General features: G+C 38.5%; 1 protein-coding gene across 1 annotated transcript in view; it reads right to left on the bottom strand.

Annotated features, from left to right (window-relative positions):
• Positions 1 to 19,853, bottom strand: part of LOC102869234 (ephrin-A5-like) — a 383,564-nt gene that overhangs the window by 58,283 nt on the left and 305,428 nt on the right. Inside the window, exon 2 of the mRNA XM_006895053.1 lies at positions 7,875 to 8,167. Within this exon, the coding sequence (XP_006895115.1) occupies positions 7,875 to 8,167 (293 nt within the window). The remainder of the gene's footprint in view (positions 1 to 7,874; positions 8,168 to 19,853) is intronic.

Genomic DNA, 19,853 nt, shown 5'->3' with positions numbered 1-19,853 from the left:
GAGCAGTGCAGAACTGGTCCATGAGCCTGTGACTGTTTGGATGCATGTCACCAAGTCTGTCTTCCAAGGTACCTTTATGTGAGTTTGAATTGTCAAACCACCACTATTAGTTGAATGCTTGATCATCTGCATCATATGGGGACTTTGTCAATTCCCCAGAAACGCCTACTTTCTGTCTGGGTTCTATGACATGCATTCGAAGAAAATCAGCTCTATACTCTTTTTAGTATTATTTTCAGAAATGATGTTAGTGTCTTTCATTCTGTCTCTCATTCTAATTAACTCTTTCTTAAATCAATAGAATAAGTACAATTAGCAAATATTCAATAGATTTAGGACGAATATTTTAACAAAAGCTTTCCAGTTCAGGAAAATGAGTGGAACAGCTGGATTCTACAAAGGTATGTTTTCCTTTTTGGTTAAGGTTTGGTTGGGACTGTTGCACACAACTGGGTGTGAGCTGACTGGATTTAGCCTCATACTTAAAAAGGCTTTTGGGCCCTGGGGCCTGCTGCCCTCAGGCTTGGTTTTAATTGTTTTCAGGCAAACATTTTTCTAAGTAGTATAGCACAGGTCTGTCAATTTGCTGTACAGAGGTAACTTGCTGTGATGCTAAACATTGTGACACTGATGTGTCAAATGTGGTAATGGTTACACACAGTGGACAGTGTTTGGTGGAGCTCTCAAATGAAAATAGGCTTGGAAGAAGGAGGGACATCTACTTTGGAAACTCTATGAACTTTTTGGGGGGACAGCTTTAGAACTTTATTTGATAATCATCTATTAGTTTTCATCCACATTGATGGTCTGTATATTTTTGAAAGTGGTGAAAAATATGGAATGCTTCATGAATTTTCATAAGATCCTTGAACATGGGCCATGCTAATCTTCTTTGTATTATTCCAATTTTAGTATATGTGCTGCCGAAGTGAGCACGGAAACTCTATGAACTTAAGAGAAATGATGAAAGTTATGCGTGTTTGGGACTTTCGTTCATAGGGTCGCTATGAGTCCTCTATGACTCTATAGCACTTAACAACAACAACAACAACAACATTTTAACAAATACAACATAACAGGCCTCAATTAAAAGAGTCAACTGTCTAGGAAGATAAAGTTAAAATATCTTACGGTGATAGAAAAACATCCTTTGGAGCTAAAAGTAAGTGAAGAGTTGAAAATATATCTTTCCATTTTCTGATTTGAGGTTTCCAAGAAGCAGTTTATAGTTATATTCTTTTACATGTTTTTGTTGTTAGGTGCCACTGAGTCAAGTATGACTCATAGGGACCCTGTGAATAACAGAACTGAATCCTGTCCCACTCTCCTCATCTCTGACATACTTGAGCCCACTGCAGCAGTCACTGTGTCATCTGGCTGAGGGTCTTCCTCTCTTTCACTAACTTTCCACCTTTGTTGACTTTCAATCTGGACTCTTCCTTGAATGCTATAACTACCTATCTTCCTCTACTGCACAGAGGGTTTGCAGAAGTCTGCTATTTCAGAAATGAATGGTCAATCCTACTTCCTAATCTGTTTTTATCAGAGAGCTCTGCTGAAACCTGTCCACCATTCGTGATCCTTCTGGCATTTAACACACTGGTGGTATAGCTTCCAGAATCACTGTAACTCATAAATTACTCCAGTACAGTCAAGTGCTATATAAATAAGAGCAAATGACAAACAAGCCCTACACAGTAGATAGAAAGCTCTGGTGGCCTAGTAGGTGAACAATATCCTTCCATGTGATTTACTATCTATGAAACCCCACTGCAGGATCAGATATTAGTTGGTTCTGACTCAAGGGTACATAACAACAACAACAACAACAACAAACACATAGTAGATGCCAAAGTGTGTGCTAATTTTAATTGTTTTTGTTTTTCTAGGAATAAGTGCATTGCTCATTTTTAAACATATGAGGTACAAGGTTTTATCTCTTCCCTTCTTCCTAATTCAACTTAAGACTAGCCATTTCATATAGATTAAAAACTTTTTCAAGCTACTTATGTCTCTGTGCCTTCATTTCCATATCTGTAAAACAGGACAATAATTAGAATAGTTGAACCAGACTCACAATAATGTTTCGAGAACTGAAGGTGCTTACAACAGTGCGGAAAAGGAGCAAGTGCTATGTAAGCACTGTTGTTGTTTTCAGGTGCTGTCAAATCAGCTTGGACTTACAGCGGCCTTACGTTCAGGAGAACTAATCCCCACCATAAACTACACCATCTTCGCAAACTCTGCTGTGCTTGGGTCCACTGTTCCGACCACTGTGCCATTTTCTGTACAAGCAAGGAGCCTTGCTGGTATAGGAGCCTGGACTCTGGGCTGCTAACTATGAGTGACAATTCAAACCCACTAAATGCTCTAAGAAAACTCTGATGGCATAATCCACCAGATTATTGTGTCGTGCAGCTAACCAAAAGATTGTGAGATCTCTGGTGGTTTAAATCTAGTTTACCGATGAGCTATGAGGCAAAAAGACAGGCAGTCTCTTCCTATATAAAATTTATAGCACCAGACACCCTAATGAGGGTTACTATGAGCTGGAATCAGCTCAAAAACATTGAGTGGAGGGGGTTCTTAAATTAAGCTGCTCTGCGGGAGAAAGATGAGGTAGTTTCCGCCTGTGAAAATGCACAATCTCAGAAACCTGATGGAGGGTTGCCATGAATCATATCAACTCAATGGCAGTGGGTCTGGCCTTGAGTTAGGTGCCAAGCAATGTAATACAGAGTGTACAATGTAATACAAAGCAGCAATACAGAAACATCAGTGAATTAACAAATCATAAATACATAATGTAGGGGCAGTAAAAGCCTCAGGAAAATAAAAGCCAGGCAAAGGTGCAGAAATTGACAGAGAGAGTTACACAGGAAGTCAGAGGGGCCTGATAAAGACATTTTTGAGCACAGATGTAAAGAAAATGACAAGGGACAAGGATTCCTTGGTGCTGAGAACCCTAGACAGAAAGAAAATAAAGCTCAAAGGCTTGGCTAAAGCAGTGTGCTATGCATGTATGAGGATTAGAAAGGAAACAGTGCAATTGGAGTAGGAAGAATAAGGCAGCAAATGGTCAGGAAGGAAGTCAGACTGGCTGAGTGTGGAGATGAACAGGGATTCATGCCAATAGTACTGACTGTGTTACAGATTTTGGATTTTAGTCTTGGTGAGATAGAAGGCATTGGAGGGCTCTATCGGAGCAGTGACCTGACCTAACTTAAATAACAGAAGAATATAATGACAGAAGCCTAAGAAATAGGATGTGGATGTACTGGTCAAGGCTCCCCATCCACTCCACTGCCACGAAGTCATTTCCATTTTACAGCTGCTGGCCACCGAGTGTCCAAGTTAGAAATCTTTTTGGGAAGAGACTTCCCATCTTTTTTTTTTCTCCCACAGACCAGCTAGTGGATTTGGATGGCCAACCTCTTTGGTTAGCAGCACAATATGAACCCATTATGCTACCAAAGCCCCTTGTCAAAGCTATGGGTGATGGTACTTGAGATAAAGTAACAGAGACCTTGCTCCATAATTCTATTTCACCATTCTACTTCACATTTCTCCTAAATATTTTCATTTAACTGCTATTCATTCATCCTCTACCAAGTGTTTATTAAGTAGTTTATTGTTGTTGTTAGGTGCAGTTGAGTATGACTCATAGCGAACCTAGTCCTATCCTGTGCCAACCTCACAATCTCTGACACACTCGAGCCACTGCAGTCACGCTGTCAATCCAACCGGTTGAGAGTAAGATGTTGGATGGGATCATTTGCAGATGCTCTATCTTACCCTAATAGCATACACTCTCAGATGAAATATAAGATGACTCCGGTGGCCTAGTGGTAAGAATCTGTGCTGTAATCACAAAGACACATGGTTCGAATCTGCCAGCTGCTCTGCAGGAAAAGGATGGGAAATCTCCTCCTTGTGATTCCTGCCTCTGAAAACGCACTGGAGGGTCAGTTATGGGTCTGTTTAGACGCAACAGTATACAACAACAACAGGATGTTAAAGCTTCAAGACATTTGAAATCATCTATTTCTATCACATTATTTAAAGATAGGGATTTAGATATTCAGAGAGGTTAAATCCTTTACTCAAAATCACACAGTAAGACGAAGAGATAAGAGTTAAGATTCAATTTCCCTTACTTTAAAAAAATATATGCAAAATCACTATTTCTACTGAGTTATAAAGTAATTAATATTGTCCTTATTTCAATTATTTTCTTTCACTTCTTCTGATTTAAAAACAATAGCAATGCTCCCCCTCCCCTTTTAGGTTAATATATGTATAAATGCTTTCCAAGATGAGTATTTTTGGATTTTCTAAAACAATCTTTCCTTTAGGAAATCTATATAAGTGACTATGACCTTAATCTATTGACTGGAAGTTCTGCAAATATATCACAGACTAGAAATATCACCAACTTCCCGTAATTACTTGGTGTGCCAATCTCATACCAAAAACGACTCCTTAGATTAAAAACAGTGCTTGCCACATTCCAGAATGGCTTTCATTTGCCTCAGCAATATCCAGAAATTGTTGCTGCTGTGTACTGTTGAGTCGGAACTGACCCATAGCTAACCCTTTAGCAGGCTTTCAGAGGCGGTAAATCAGCAGCATGGGAAGAGATTGCCCCTATTTATACGGTGTTTCTGAGGGTAGGAGGATGTTTCAAATACAATCTTTATTGGAAGAAATGAGAGAGGGATCTAGAACCATGATAAATCCTGAAATTTCCAAATACCAATTTTTTTTTAAGTTTCATAGAACACAAAACTAAGAAGAAAACAAATCCTGTTGAGGATGAAGCAGAATCTGATATGAGTTCTATGATGTAGATCCTTTCTGAATCTAAATGATTAGGTGAATATTCTGCTATGAAATGTTGTTAGGTGCCACTGATATGACGACAACTCCTAGCAACTCTCTGAACAGATCAAAACCCTGCCATATCCTGAGTCATCTACCTGATCTCTGCTATGCTTGAACCTATTGTTATAGCTACCATGTCAATTCATCTAATTGAGAGGCCTTTCCCACAGCATAATGTCTTTTTCCAAGGACTGGCACCCCCAGACATCATGCCCAAAGACTGTTAAATAAAGTTTCACTATCTTTGTCTCCAAGGAGCACCCGGTTATTAAATACTCCCACTAAAGAGTGTTTGTATCTCAATGTTGGCACTTCAGTCACCATGAAGCTTACAATTTCCTTTAGCACTCTGAAGCAGGACTGTTGAAGATGGTATACATAACTTTCTTTGGTTTGTGTAAGTTAGGAAAGACTTCAAGGCCCTAAGGGAACAGAAATGCACCTCTGACCTAATAAGAACGTTTTATCAATTGAGTGGTGGGCAGTCAGGCTTGTTCCTGAGATTAGCAATATGAGCTTCTTGGTAACATAATAAGTGTGAAAAGAGCCATTTCCCAATCATCTTGTTCGTTCCATGCATATTAGAAGACAGGAAAATTCAACTGAGAGTCAATTCTCCCCTAAGAATCTTTCACTTTAATTATGACCACAGTATATTAAACTTCTGTAATACATCCAGGTTAGCTCTGCTGCTCTGGCTTTCAGCAGTGAAAGAAAGAAGAAACCCTTTCACTATTCCAAAAAGAAGGGGAGGAAGCTTTTGTAGATCTGAAACATGGCTGAAAATTCAATTTAACCAAATACCAAGCCAATATGCTTCTTGCAAATGAATGTCTCTTTGTTGCTAATTTTGTGCCATTTTACCTTTCATTTAAAAAAGTAATTCAAGTTAAACTCAGCTGAAGAGCAAAAAGCTCTTGATATTTTGAAGCATTTTGGAACAATTACTTTGACGGGAGCCCTTGACAGTTAAATGACTCTGTTAAATGAATGTTATAGAAGACACATAATGATTTTGAGTGAAATATTGAATTTAACCACAAATGAGGAAAAAAACCAGTCAGAAGCACTGTGGGTATATTTGAATAAGAACATCTTGCTTATGAACCTCAATGTGTACTATAATTCCTAATAATCATGCAATCAACTAGCTACTGGTGGGTATATCATCCATTTTGGTGCTCTTTAATTTTTTTTTTTTACTTTGGATGTTTCTTAAGTGGTCAATAAGGACAATTCTAAATTGGTGTTGACTTCCTCGAACACTGGACAATTAATGAAATGCTACTGCACAGTTGAAGCATTCCTCTTTCCTCATTCTCATTTGCTGAATGGGATTCTTTCACCAATTGCAAAAGTCACCAGAAGTCAAGAGCATGCTGCCTGAGAACGTGTGAACTCATTGCATGCCAGTTTCCTGCATCTGGAAGGCTCAATATTCCTTTTTTATTATACAGCGAGGATGTGAAGATAGCATCAAGGCTTTTACATGTTTTCTCATGACTAATGACCAAAATATGTAGTGAAATAATAAAACTGTTACTGTTCAATTTCCTTTTAAAGTTCAATCCCAATATAAGTAAGAGTGTTCTTGTGATGATAAAAATTCAGCTTCTTATCAAATACTATTTTCTGGAAAAGAAGAGGAGCTAGAAATCCTGTAGACTTAAAATATGAGTGGACTAGTGCTGGGAGGGGATGCTGGAAGTTCTTTATCTTGTTTCTTTGGTAAATTGGCATTAAAGCTATGTGTACTGGTTATGACTTGGATCTATCCACATTTCCTGATTCTTCCAACCAAGTGAGGCACAAGGTTCCCATGTTCCCACCACTTCCTGCATTTATTTTCATTCAGCAATTGCCTTTATGTATAGTAATTGTCTGTTTATGTGACTGCTCTCCACTAGACTGTCACTCTTTGCAAACAGGAAATGTCATTCCATCTTGCATCACACTTAACACTTATGAGTCCCGATAAACTGCATAATGAATGGACTTTGGAAGAAATAAAACTTTTAACTCCTTCATTTGCCAGTGTAAACACATGAGACAGGGCAAATACTTTAAGTATTTGATACTCAGGAATAAAGCAAAATCCAGACATACATTGGTTGCCTCTGTGAGAGCTCAATTACAACCTTGTTACTCAAAGTGTGGTCCAGAGAGCAGCAGCATCGTAACACTTGGGCACTTGATAAAGAAAGAAGTTAGACCCTCTGAATTAGAATGATGATTCTTATGCACAGTGAAGATTGAGAACATTTGCTTATAACATGTGGCAATGATGAGTCTGAGAAAGTGACGGGTGCATGATGGAGTAAAAACCAGGCTCAGCAATATGATTAATAAAGAGGTCTGCTGAGAAAGTTTTAGAACTCTCCCTCTAGACAGCCACTTTATGCTCACAGGTGGGAAACTCACTTGCATCAGTTCTCTTGGAACCCTTTCTAGATAGCTCTTCACGCTCTTGCCTGTTTAAAGACACAGCTGCTCTTAATAATTGTCTTTTCTCCTTGGTGCAAAGAGTATTTATCGTCAGCATACTGACATTTGCAGGAGTTTTGGCTTTTTCCACTGAAAATGTGGATGATTCAAAGAATATTGCTGACACCTGAATAGGAAAAAAAATCCAATGACACCAAGCTATGTAAATTTAATTATTTTCTTTAATTTTTTTCAGGATCTTTTTTTATCCCGTTTCTTGGGCTTTGGAGAAGTCCTAGCAATTTTCATTTAAAAGAAATACAAGTCAGCAGTGGTTCACTGAACAGCCTGACACGCAATTTCATAAGGGGAGAGGCGCTGTGTCTTTAATCTAATTTGTGCTCTCAATTCCCAGCTAATGTATCTGGGGATCCTGATGTATGCATTTACAAGGAGACATCTGTAGTGCAGAGTCCAGCTCTCTGCAATTCTCTGAAACATGGGTAAAAAAATTAGTCTGGGTTCCTGCAGCTGCCCTACAACATGATAAATCTCTATATACTCACAGATGTAGAAATATTCCCGGCCTGGCCTGAATTCAAATCCTAGAGAAAAGGGAGTGAAGAGCTGGAATTTTTCAGAAAACTTCAGCGGTCCATTTGGAGAGTGAGGCCGGTTACATTCCCATCTCTTGAAGCCTTTGGAAGTATGGTCACAGGCACTGTAGCCATCAAAGTTTACCATGTAGAGGACATAACGTTCAGTCTTATCTTCAGGGACAGAGTCCTCATAGTGAGGGCAGAAAACATCCAGGTAGTCATTAATACAGACGTCAATGTGGTAGTCACCCCTCTGGAATCTGTGGGGACAATGAAAAAGAATGAGATTACTCATAGCGGAAAGGCTTTCTGAGTGGAATCAGTGGCGGAACACTTTAATAACACTTAACACTTATGAATTAAGTTGGAGCTAAAAGATTTATTATAGGAAATTTGTATTGCATGGCATTATGATACAGGGTATGATCTGTAATGCTGCAAATAAGCAGCAACAGACCGTTTTAGAGAGGGATTAAAAATGCTCCACAAATGGAGAGCTTCAATTTCATTTAAGTATTACGTTAAATAGTCTTGTTTTCAAAATGAAACTGTATAAAAGTAATGTTTTGCTGTGGTCACCTTTTTCTTTATTCATAAAATCACATATATTGAAGCAAAGTTTTCAAGTTCTTGTAAAAAAACGTGTTTTGCTCAATAAATGCTTCCGAATGAACGAACGAATGAAAGATTGAACAATGAACTAAATTGTTTTTGTTAAAACCGAGACCATTCTCAACATCCTAAGCAAATGTGGAAAATTAGAATCATAAAATTGGGAGAATTAAAATAGTAAAATTTTAAAGCTGGAAAGAAAATTCTTAGAACAACACTTTGATTTTAGAGGAAAATAAAAACCTAAGGCACAAAGATGAAGCAATGAGTAATTGAGCTAGAACAAAGTATTTGAATCCTAGTGCTTTTTTGTCTTTTTTAGTAGATCTGCCTATTTCACAAACACATCCTAGCTTTTCTTTTTTTGATGCTCTGTCTCTTTCTATATTAAGAAAACAGAAGGCATCTAAATCAAATGACTTTCCCCGTATTTTTTTCAATTTTATAGGCTGAGTTTTAGGGTTTCACCGAGGAGGAATCAAAGTAACAAGCCAGATGAAAACAGCAAAAAATCATGGCCAATTCATTCTGAATTAGTGAAAACACACACACCATTGCACATACGATATTATCTGCTTCAATTCTTGTCTTATAAAAGTTTTGCTTTTATGTTTTAACTAATACAACTTTACCCATCAGTGGAATAATATTTTCTAGCATAAACACTCCCCCCTTAGTATGGTCTATGAAAAGGGAATTGTTATGGATACAATTTCCTCTAAAATCAGGGTAGAAAAGCCTACAGAATCCTTGCTTTTAGTTAGCAAGGAAATCTTTTTCTGAGCCTTTGGAAGGTTCATCATAAAACCATGTTACTGCTGAAATACAATGCCCATAAAGTCACATAATCCTCGAGTCGGACTGCATGAACACTTCCCCGTGCTGGTGAGAATAGCCTATTTCTTTCTTGGACAACTCTAAATGTTAAAAAAGTTTTTTGGGTTCCCCCCCCCTTCTTAGTTTAAGCATAAATCTGCTTCTGTGTAACTCCTATCCAGTGATCCTGGAATTACAAAGAACAAATCTAATTCCTTCTCCACACAGTAGTCCATAAAACATTTGGGGATGTCAGCTATGTCTCCCTGTATCCTCCTTTCTCCAGATTTGAAAATCCTGATTCCTTTGACTATTTCTGGAATAGTTCCCAGGCTTCTCATCATTCTAGTTTCTTGCTCCTCCTCATGTCCTTCAAATTGCCAGTATTCTTTTTTTTGAAAACACAGAACACCACACAGAAGAGCCCAGAATGATGGCGTGACGGACATAAATCCCAGTGTGTGCTAAGGCCTTCACAATGGAAGCTGCATGTTTATTGACAGAGATGATGGTCTGTTTGGAGATGAAGCACCATAAAAGTAGAAGCATTACTAATTCTAAACGAGTGGATCTAGATTTAAGGAGTAGATCTGTTGCTAATTGAGTGGGAGGTGCATAAACCATCTACTTCCTTTTTTTCATAGGCAGGTAAGAGTAAGAAAGAAAATCTACCTTGTTGCCCTCACCTGGCTGCTTCAAGCCTCAGTGAGGAAACATGAAAAGCAGTAAGCAAGGCAAAGAATTGCTATTATCAGGAAAGATAAAAGTATATCACAATAGGCAAATAGCAGAACACTGATCGTGACATAAGAGCGGTAGGAATATGCTCTCCAAAATACGCTGCCTTGAATCGATTCTGATTCATGGGGATATTCCAACACAGATCAGAACTGTCCCACAGAGCTCCTTTCTTGTAAACCTCTCCAGAAGCTTACTTCTTCACCTTTCTGTCTTGGAGTGTGTAAGTCCTAACTGCTAACCTTTTGGTTAACCGTTTAACGCTTTAACTACTGTGCCACCAGAGCTCTTAAGAACATCCTATTGGTATTAAAAAATGTCCCTACTTTTGCCCTTCATAAAAAAAAAAAAAACACACCTCAGAAGAAAAGAAACCATATGAAAATTCTAACGACTGTCTTCAAATATCAAATGATCCACAGAAATCCCATCTGACCCACGCTTTTGAAAAGCAGCATACTGGTTCACACAAGGAAAATAGAGAAAGGCTATCAGAATATTCATTTTTCAGTTAGAGAATCCCAAAACACATAGCCATTTTTTAAATAAAACAGACAACCCTCGGAAGTATTTATTTCTTTGCTTATCTTTATATTTACAACAATCATGGAGCTGGGTTTACTTTTTCTTCATTACTGGCAGACAACGATTTGTCAAGATGCAAGGAAAGCCTGTGTTGCTTTTAAGAGATTTTTTAACATCAAGGTAACATCACTGCCAAAGTACAAAGAAAAGACACTGCAACGTTCAGATAAAAGGGTGCTGGGATATGAATCATCAGCACTCAGAGTAGCCTGACAGCTTTGGATGAGAGCCAGACAAGAAATGCAGCAGAAGGCAATGCCCAGATGCACTTTATATTATTATATTATTATTATAGATTTTAAAGACATTCAAGGGAGAAGTTTTTTCCTTTCCCTGAGTGTCACTCATTTTAGCGTCTACGAGCACTTGGCAATACTTAAAAGTTAAAATAAAAATGAAAATGGTCACCATTCATATCTATTCTACTGTACCTTTATTCTACAAATTATGGCATTCTTTGATACTTCAGCCTAGTGATAAGGAGGTGCGATGCTAATCCAAAGGCACATGGTTCAAATCCAACAGGTGTTCCAGAGAAAAATGGACATTCAACTTCCATGCTTCTGAAAACCTGCTACAGGGTCAGTTATGAGTCCTGTTCCAACTGGATGACGCATAACAGCAGTAACAACTAATTTAAAGGTGTTTGTCTTTCACCAACGTCTTCGAGGCAGGTAAGGAACAATCTCCTGTGATTTACAGCCTCTGAAAGTCTTCTGTAGGGTTAGCTGTGAGTTAGTTCTGATTTGATGGTAAAAAGTTTGAGGGTTTCTCATCCCCCTCTAATGTTTAATCCTGTTCAAATTTTAACGAGCAAATCATATGGCTGGTCAATAGTGGTTGACCAATTATGTGTTCTGGAGAATTTCCCACGTGGGTGGTTATGTGAACCATCATGGAGTCCATTTTAAACATGGGTCTACCACGCAGATTAGACTGTTGACTCTTTCATCCACACATGAAAGAAAAATGATTCCCTACAAAATGAACTCAGACTCTGTTTCTTTCACATTTTCACTTGGTGTGAAATAGTTTACTGCTATAAACTGCAGCACAGTTAGAAATTTCCCAAGAAGCAAGGATGACAAGACTTCATCTCAAATACTTGGAAATTGTGTTCAGAAAGGACTAATCTCTGGAGGAGGACATGACACTTGGTAAAGCAGAGGAGCAGTGAAAAGAGGAGACCTTCAATGAGACAGACTGAAATGATGATTGAAATAATGGGCTCAGAGCAGTAACTCTGAGGATGGCTCAGTGTGTTGTTCAAAAGGTCACTGTGAGTTAGAACTGACAAAAAAGTACCTAACAGCAATATAAATAAAAATGTACACACAGAAATTTTTAAAAAAAATGCTAAATTGGAATTCACATAGCCTACCCATGTACAATCCAATGAAGATTTTTGAGACCAGATAAATTAGAACTACTCCAAATCATCATGTCCTCTGTGTACAAAGTAGCCCTGAAGCATGCTTTTCTGGCTTTATTACAAAGCTAGTATTTACTGATTATTTATTACATTAAATGCTGGGCTGATAACTGAATGGTTGGTCATTTGAACCAAGAAGCCAATCCAAGGGGAAAAGATGAGAGTCTCCCCCTGTAAAGATTTAGTCATGAAAACCCTATGAAACAGTTCTGCTCTGTTCACAGGGTGCATATGAATGGGAAATGACTCCAGGGAAGTGGATTTGGGTGGGTATATTACATGTAGAATCTCAATTTAAACTCTTCTACAATCACACAGAAAAGGCATTATCACATCCATTTATAGAAGATGAAACTGACACCAGAAAGTCAAGCAATGTGTCTAATGTTAAATACACACAACTATCACAAGGTGGAAACAGAATTTAAAGCCAAGCAATTGGACTTTATAATTGAAACTCTTACCCAACTAACTTTTCTAAGAGACTAAATTACTAATGTCAGGTTGTTAGGTCTACTTTGTATTTCTTCACAGAAAATTCTCCTTCTTGAGGTGGTTTTCATTTCCCTCTTCATTCACTGACACAATTAATACTTGTCACATTCAGGATCTGCGGTGTACTTTAGACATGCTATCATACAAAATCCTTCAAACAGGATTGTTTGCGTTGTTACATTCCATCAAGTCAGAGCCAACTTATAACTGACCTTCCAATGAGTTTTCAGAGGATGTAAATCCCATGGGAGAAGATTGCTCATCTTTCTCCCATGATACTCCCATGGATTCGTGGATTTGAACTGTGTGCCTTAGAGTCGACAGCAGTGTTATTCCTTAACATTAATTACATTTTATCAGTAAGGTATTATCTTTCCTCAATTTTTTTTTTACCACAAGCACATAGTAGAGTTAGAACTCAGATCCAGGTTTTATGTAATTCTGAAGCATATTCTCTCCTTTTAATCACGATGGATCCAAAGCCCTAGTAGTTGTGGAAATTCTTCCCACTAGATAAACCATTGAATTAATTGTCATTCATAGTGACTCTATGCTTCTGAGAACTGAATAGCAATGACAGAAGAAGAAATGAATGCCTTTGACTTGTGGTGTTAGAGAAGAGCACGTAATATTCCATGGACTGCCAAAAGAACAAACAGATATATTTCGAAGAAAGTGTAGTTAGAGTGCTCTTTAGAGGCGGAAAGGTAAAGCTTTGTCTTGTACTTTGAGCATGTTGTTAGGAGGTGCTATTCATTGGAAAGGGACATCATGCTTGGAAACATAGAAAGTCAGCAAGAGAAAAGAAGATCCTTAACCAGATAGATTACAGTGACTACAGAAATGGGCTCAAGTGTTTCAGGGATAGTGAGAATCGCGCAAGATAGCACAGAGTTCAGATCTATTGGCTATAGGGTTGCTACGAGTTGTATGTGACTCAACGACATAATAACAACAACAACAACTATAAAAAGGCAAAACTTTTTAATAAGGTTGCTAAGCCTGTAAATCTTTATGGGTGCAGATTACCACATCTTCCTCCCATGGAACTGCAGGCTGTCTGAACTAGTGTTTGAACCCTTGGGTTAGCAGGGTACACTTACCTGACATGCGACTAGGGTCGCATGTCACTAATTGGAGCTTTCTTAAGAGTTTTGGGTTGTTGTTGTTGCTGTTGTTATGTGCTGTCAAGTCACCTGTGACTCATAACAACGTTACCTACAACAGCTCTGAAGCCTGCCCTGTCCTGAGCTAGTCTCACTGACTACAATATACCTACCCCCATTGCCCTAGTTACTGCATCAATCCTTCTCATCTGGGGTCTTCCTTTCCTGTGCTGTCCTTCCACCCTTTTGAGCATGATGTCCTTCTCCAAGGGCTAGTCCCTCCTGGACAAAGTATGTGAGATGGAGCTTCAAAATCCTAGCCTCCAAGGAGAAATTTGGTTTCACCCTCTCCACGACAGACCTGTTTGTTTTCTTGGCAGTCCATGGTTATGTTCAATACTCTTCTCCATCATTACAACTCAAAGGAATCAATTCTTCTTCTGTCATCCTTAGTCATTGTTCAGCTCTCTGATGCATAGCAAGTAACTGTGAAGACTATGGCAATGAAGTATTTTGGGTACTAACTGGTCATTTTATGCATTGATTTTCTTTTTAGAGATTTATGTTGCAGTCAGTGTCCCATTCCATTTATCACTAAGTTAGTCTAAAACTCTTGAACTGAAAACTGAAAAGCATGTCAACATTTCTTTTTAAACTTCTAAAAAATGTTTTTAATTGAGATTTTAATGAAAGTTTGTAAAGAACTTGAATTTCCATTCATTCGTTGTTGTACATTTTCCTCCCTGCCCCACCCCCAGTTATCCAAAGTCTCTGTAAACTTTCATTAAACTTAATTTAAAAAAGCATGTCAACATTTATGAAGGTTAACCTCAAATCACAGACTCATGTGCATTAGTTCCAGACTCATGTACATCATTCCAAATTCCTGAAGACTAAACTTTTATTGAGATCATCAGACATTCACATAAAGAGCTTTTTGTCTCCCATTAGGAAACAATTTTCACTATGAAAAGAGCAAGTTCACCTCCAGGATATATAATTCTGCTTGTCAATATTCACAAATGCCCAAGATAGCAAGGCCACTGCTTTAACACATCTGTAAATTTCTTAGAAAATTTCTTGCAAATGCCTCTTGTTATTCTATATCCTAACTCTGTTCACTGTATCAGTGGTTCTTTATTTCTCTGATTGCCACACATTTTCATCTATAAGAATTTCTGGCTGTACGTCAGCAAGGTAGCAATGATAACAGAACAAGTTACTAAATTATCTGAGTCATTTACAAAGTAAGTACTATTACTACACTTAGAAAAGTGATTTGCTGAAGTAAAAACAATGGTCCTGAGTGAGCTGTCACAATACAAAAGTCTTAACTGTCAGAAAATACTTCAAATTTGTATAAAGACAGGCCATATTCTCTAATATGTTACACAGTTAATCAAGTTGTATGTGTTAAGTATCACCTTGTTGTTGTAGTTGTGTATTGATGAGTCATAACTGACCCACAGTTGACCCTCCAGCAGGTTTCTGGAGGCAATAAATCTCATGGGAGGAGACTGCCCATCTTTCTCCTGTGGAGCAGCTAGTGGGTTTGAACTGCATGTCTTTAAAATTGCAGCACAGTTTCTTATCAATTGCAACCAATCCATAGCTAACCTACAGGTTTTCAGAGGCAGTGAATTGCAGGCAAGGAGAATGCCCATCTTTTTTACACAGGGCAACTGGTGGATTTGAACCATGTGCATGCCTTTTATTTTCAGTGCAACTCCTTACCTCTAAGCCATGAGTACTCTTTGCTCATATATGTGTATGAGAGTGAGTGTGTGTGTGTGTATTTATTCATTCATTTATTTATTTATTTATTTCTAAAGGCATTTGGTTACCAGTCTGGGGCTGCTTCCAATTCAGGAAGACTGAGTGGAGGAACTGGATTCTATAGAGGTGTGATTTTGTTTTGGCTGAGGCTTGGGTGGGACTGTTGCTCACAATTGGGTGTGAGCTGATTAGATATAGCCTCATTTTCTAAAAGGCACCTAGGTTTAACTGTTTTTAGTAAAACATTGTTTTAAGTAGTTTTGCACTGGTCTGTCAATTTGCTGTACAGAGAGAACTCACGGTTGCTACTACGATGGTAAACACTGTGACACAGCCGTGTCAAATGTGATAATGGTTACCTGTGGGGGACAGTGTTTGGTGGAGCTCTCAAAAGAGGCTTGGAAGCAGGAGTGGCATCCATGTCTGAAAACTCTATGAACTTAGAGAAACAATGAAAGTTATGTGTGTTCAGTTCTTCCATTAATAGGGTCGCTATGAGTTGTCTACGACTCAATGGCACTTAACAACAACACAACAACATTTATTTATAAATATATAGTTTAGTGTACACACACACACACACACACACACACACACACACACATCTTTATACAAAACAGTCATTTTAGTTGAAGAATAAAATCTAACACCAGGAAGAGGAATAAAATTCAAAATAGCAATTAGTCTTCTATAATCAACCCAAAGAGCAGGAATTGTGTGCTTTCTTCTTGATACTCCAGAGACTGTCTAGAAGGCTGGATTAAAACAAAAGAAAACAATAACACAACCAAATTTCAGAAACTGTTGATAGCAAAAGTAGCAACTGAAGCTGAGCTTTTTACAAGAACATGAACCTATATATAGAGATGTGGGTCATCTCTGTTTCTCGTTGTTTACCTGACAACATTGTAAAGATATTTTTTTTCCATTTATTTAAGCCATTTATTAATATCACTCTCTTTTTAAAAACCTAGCTTGAGGACATGGATCATGGCTTAAGCTTCAGATCTCAAATAAAATAAAGGAGGTGAGGTAATATTTGCAAAGTTTCTTGTCATTTAGCTATTAGAATTGTGCCCCCAATTTTTTAACTGAGAAAGAGAGAGATAAAGAGAGACACTAAAGCACTACTTAAGGACATGTGTTAATCTGCATAACGAGACTTTGCTTTCCCTAATGGAATAATTTGTTTACTTACTGGGGTCTTTGAGAGAGGGCATATCCAGTTCTGGGATACTCTGGGTCCTTACCCTCTCTACAAGTGAATGTTCCTGGTTTAGTCCTTTTGTTCCTTTTTGTAAAGTTAAGTGATCATCATCTAACTTTCTCAATGGATGGCTTTTCCTGACATTGACCTTACTTTCTCCTCTACCACCATATGCTCTTGTCTTGCGGATATTGACAGCTGGGGAGACTGAATCTAAGGACACATGGATAGTGCCCTGAACTTCCAGGGGCAGAGAAGTTAGCATCATAAAGGTCCTTCTCAGAGAGTATCTTTAGTCACTTTCCGGCACCATAGTGCTCCTCTCATTCCATCCTCATTTGCTAAAGCCAAAATGCATTTCATTTTAGTAGTTGGAAAAGGAAGGGGATGGTGAATATTTAAAGCATTCTAAATTGGCCTTTAGCAGATGATGCCGGCAGAGCAGAGAGCCCACTTCCAGGGAAATATGTACGGAGGTATTTTATCAAGCAGCTCCTGAGTGAAGTTTCTCCACTCCATAAACACCGAGGGGAGATACAGTGGTTATTAGAAGTTAGGACGCAGTGAGACAGTTTTATCTCCCTTCGTGTAATGTCTTAAAGGATTCAATAATGAAAATGTTATTTCTCACTAACTGATGGTTGATTATTAACTTTTAAATGTATTTTAATCTGTCAAAGAGGTGATGGCTTTCATATTCCTATTTGAACAGAATTACACTGTCACTTTTTTAATTACGAGGCACTTAATGTATTACATTCTGAAATGGGATGGAATAGAAGGATATGATTTATGACCAGAAATTACATATATTTGCCAGTTTAGGGTTCCTCCCAAATTCTAAACTAAATTCGGAATGTCTTGGCAGTGCCCTCACTATTATGGATGTAACGGCTAATTTAGAATGTGTTCTTTTCAAACAAAAGAATTTATTTGTTAAATATCTAGTGAGCCCTGCAATAGACACAGAGTTGGTTTGTAAACATGGTTTTTGTGAGGTTGTGGGCAGGACGGAGTCTCTTGCAGAGCGCACTTCTCATTCTCCTTCTGTTACTCTTTTCTGCACAGAATGCAAGCCTTATGCTTTTCTTATGCTCTTTTTTTTTTGCAGAAGTTAAAGTAGAAACTACAAACAGCAAAGCAAACAGTTGTTATTGCTGTTGTTACGTGCCATCGAGTCACAACTCAAAGCCAATCTATGTACATTAGCTCTGAACCTTGCCCAATCCTATTCTGAGCCAGTCTCACTGACTCAAGTCACCCAATCCCCTTGCCCCAGCTACTGTGTCAATCCATCTTATCTGGGGGTCTTCCTCTCCTGCCACCCTTCCCAGCATGATGTCCTTCTCCCAGGATCAGTCCCTCTGACCATGTGACCAAAATATGTGAGACGGAGCTTCAAAATCCTAGCCTCCAGAGAGAAATTGTTTTACCCTCTCCAAGACAGGTGTAAATGTTTTCATGGCTGTCCAAAGTAGGTTCAATACTCTTCTCCGCCACCACAACTCAAAGACATCAAAGCAAACTAGAGATACTTAAGTAATATCAGCACTCCTGCAGGCTGAACAAAAGATTTCTTTTGTTAATTTTCTTTCCCATAGGCAAAAATATGCCTAGTTCTTAAAGTGGTCCACTGAGCGACCTTCATTCCTGCTCTGAGATAATCATGGACAGGTATTACCATCACTAGGCCAATTGCTAAGCTTTAATAAAAGTATTACATGATAACTGGAATCCAACATTCCTGACAAACCAATCCAGCTATTCCAAGCCATCCTGTTGTGACTGAGGAGATTACACACACAGTCACCCTTTCTGACAGATTAGAACTGCCCTATATTGTTTCCTGGGCTGTAATCTTTATGCAAACACATCATCAGGTCTTTTCTCCCCTAGTGTAGATGATGAGTTTGAAATGCAAACATTTCCTTTAGCAGTCAAATGTTCTAACAATCATGGCAGCAGGACTTACTACTACCTAGGCTCTAGACCATCCCAATAAGGGATCTCTGCTGGCCTAGTGGGAAGGAGTCACACTCTTCACCACAGGGAACACAGTTTGAATCCACCAGCTACTCTACGGAACACAATTGGTAATTTTTTTCCCAAGTGGTTTACTGCTTCTGAAAACCCACTGGAAGGCCAGTGATGCCTACTAGATGGCAGAGAAACAAATGACACAATCATTCCGTAACAACAAAAACTTAAACTTCCCATGGCTGTGAAGATTTATAAATGTACCAAAAAAAAGGTCAAGGATGAATTTTTGAGATACTTCCTACATTTAATTTTTTTCCCCCTTCTCAGCTGAAATGCAGGATATACAGTGAAGCCTTGTAAAAGTCAGAACTTGCTGGACCAGTTCTGAGAAAGGTGAGTCTTACCACTTTTCCATGTCTCTCTCCTAGAAGATATCTGCATTGTCCTTCTCTGGCAGGTTTTTGCCTTTTGCAGGTTTCCCCATACTACAACATTTATATTTTCAGCACAAGATACTGACAAAATATTTGGAACTCAGAGTTGATGCTCTGTTTATCCATTAATGCAAATTCCAAGAGAGTTTGTGCACATGCATATTTTGGTAATTATAAATTCTAACACTCGGGAGCCTCATTGGCAACAAGAAATACCAGCTATTTAGAATTCATCAGTGGCTTAGTAGATGCTAAACTGTCAACTTTTCCCTCCCCTTCCTTGTGTGTGTATGTATGTGATGGCACTTTAACAACAAATGGCTTGAAAAATTTTACTTTTAAAAATGCCACCATTGGTATTAATTATCCATAACAAACCAGTGGGCAAAAGACTCAACTGCCTTTTGCTGGTTGCTTTCCTAGTACACTTTTCGCCAGTCTGAATGACTTTTTCAAAGTGGCATCTCCCAGGAGTCACACCTGTTTCAAATACAGGGTCCACAAAATGTTCTCTCCTCCACTGCTTTAACTCATTTGGAGTTTGTTTTATTAGCTTGACGGAGGAGCTTAAAAGGAAATAAAGCATTAAATTGGCAGAGTCTAAACAAGACTTTCCTTCAGGAAGGGACTGGGAGTTCTGGGTGACAGTCTAATTGCTTTAAGCCCCCAAAGAGGCCTGGGGCATGGAGTAAGAATGTGTCAATGTCAACAGGCCGAGTCGGCCAAAGAATTAACCAGCCAGTGTTCTGCAGCCCCAACACACCA

This window comes from Elephantulus edwardii, unplaced genomic scaffold (assembly GCF_000299155.1).
Source record: "Elephantulus edwardii isolate Elephantulus edwardi_28Jun2011 unplaced genomic scaffold, EleEdw1.0 scaffold00156, whole genome shotgun sequence".
Taxonomy (NCBI): Eukaryota; Metazoa; Chordata; class Mammalia; order Macroscelidea; family Macroscelididae; genus Elephantulus; species Elephantulus edwardii.
This window is presented reverse-complemented; position numbering and strand designations above follow the sequence as displayed.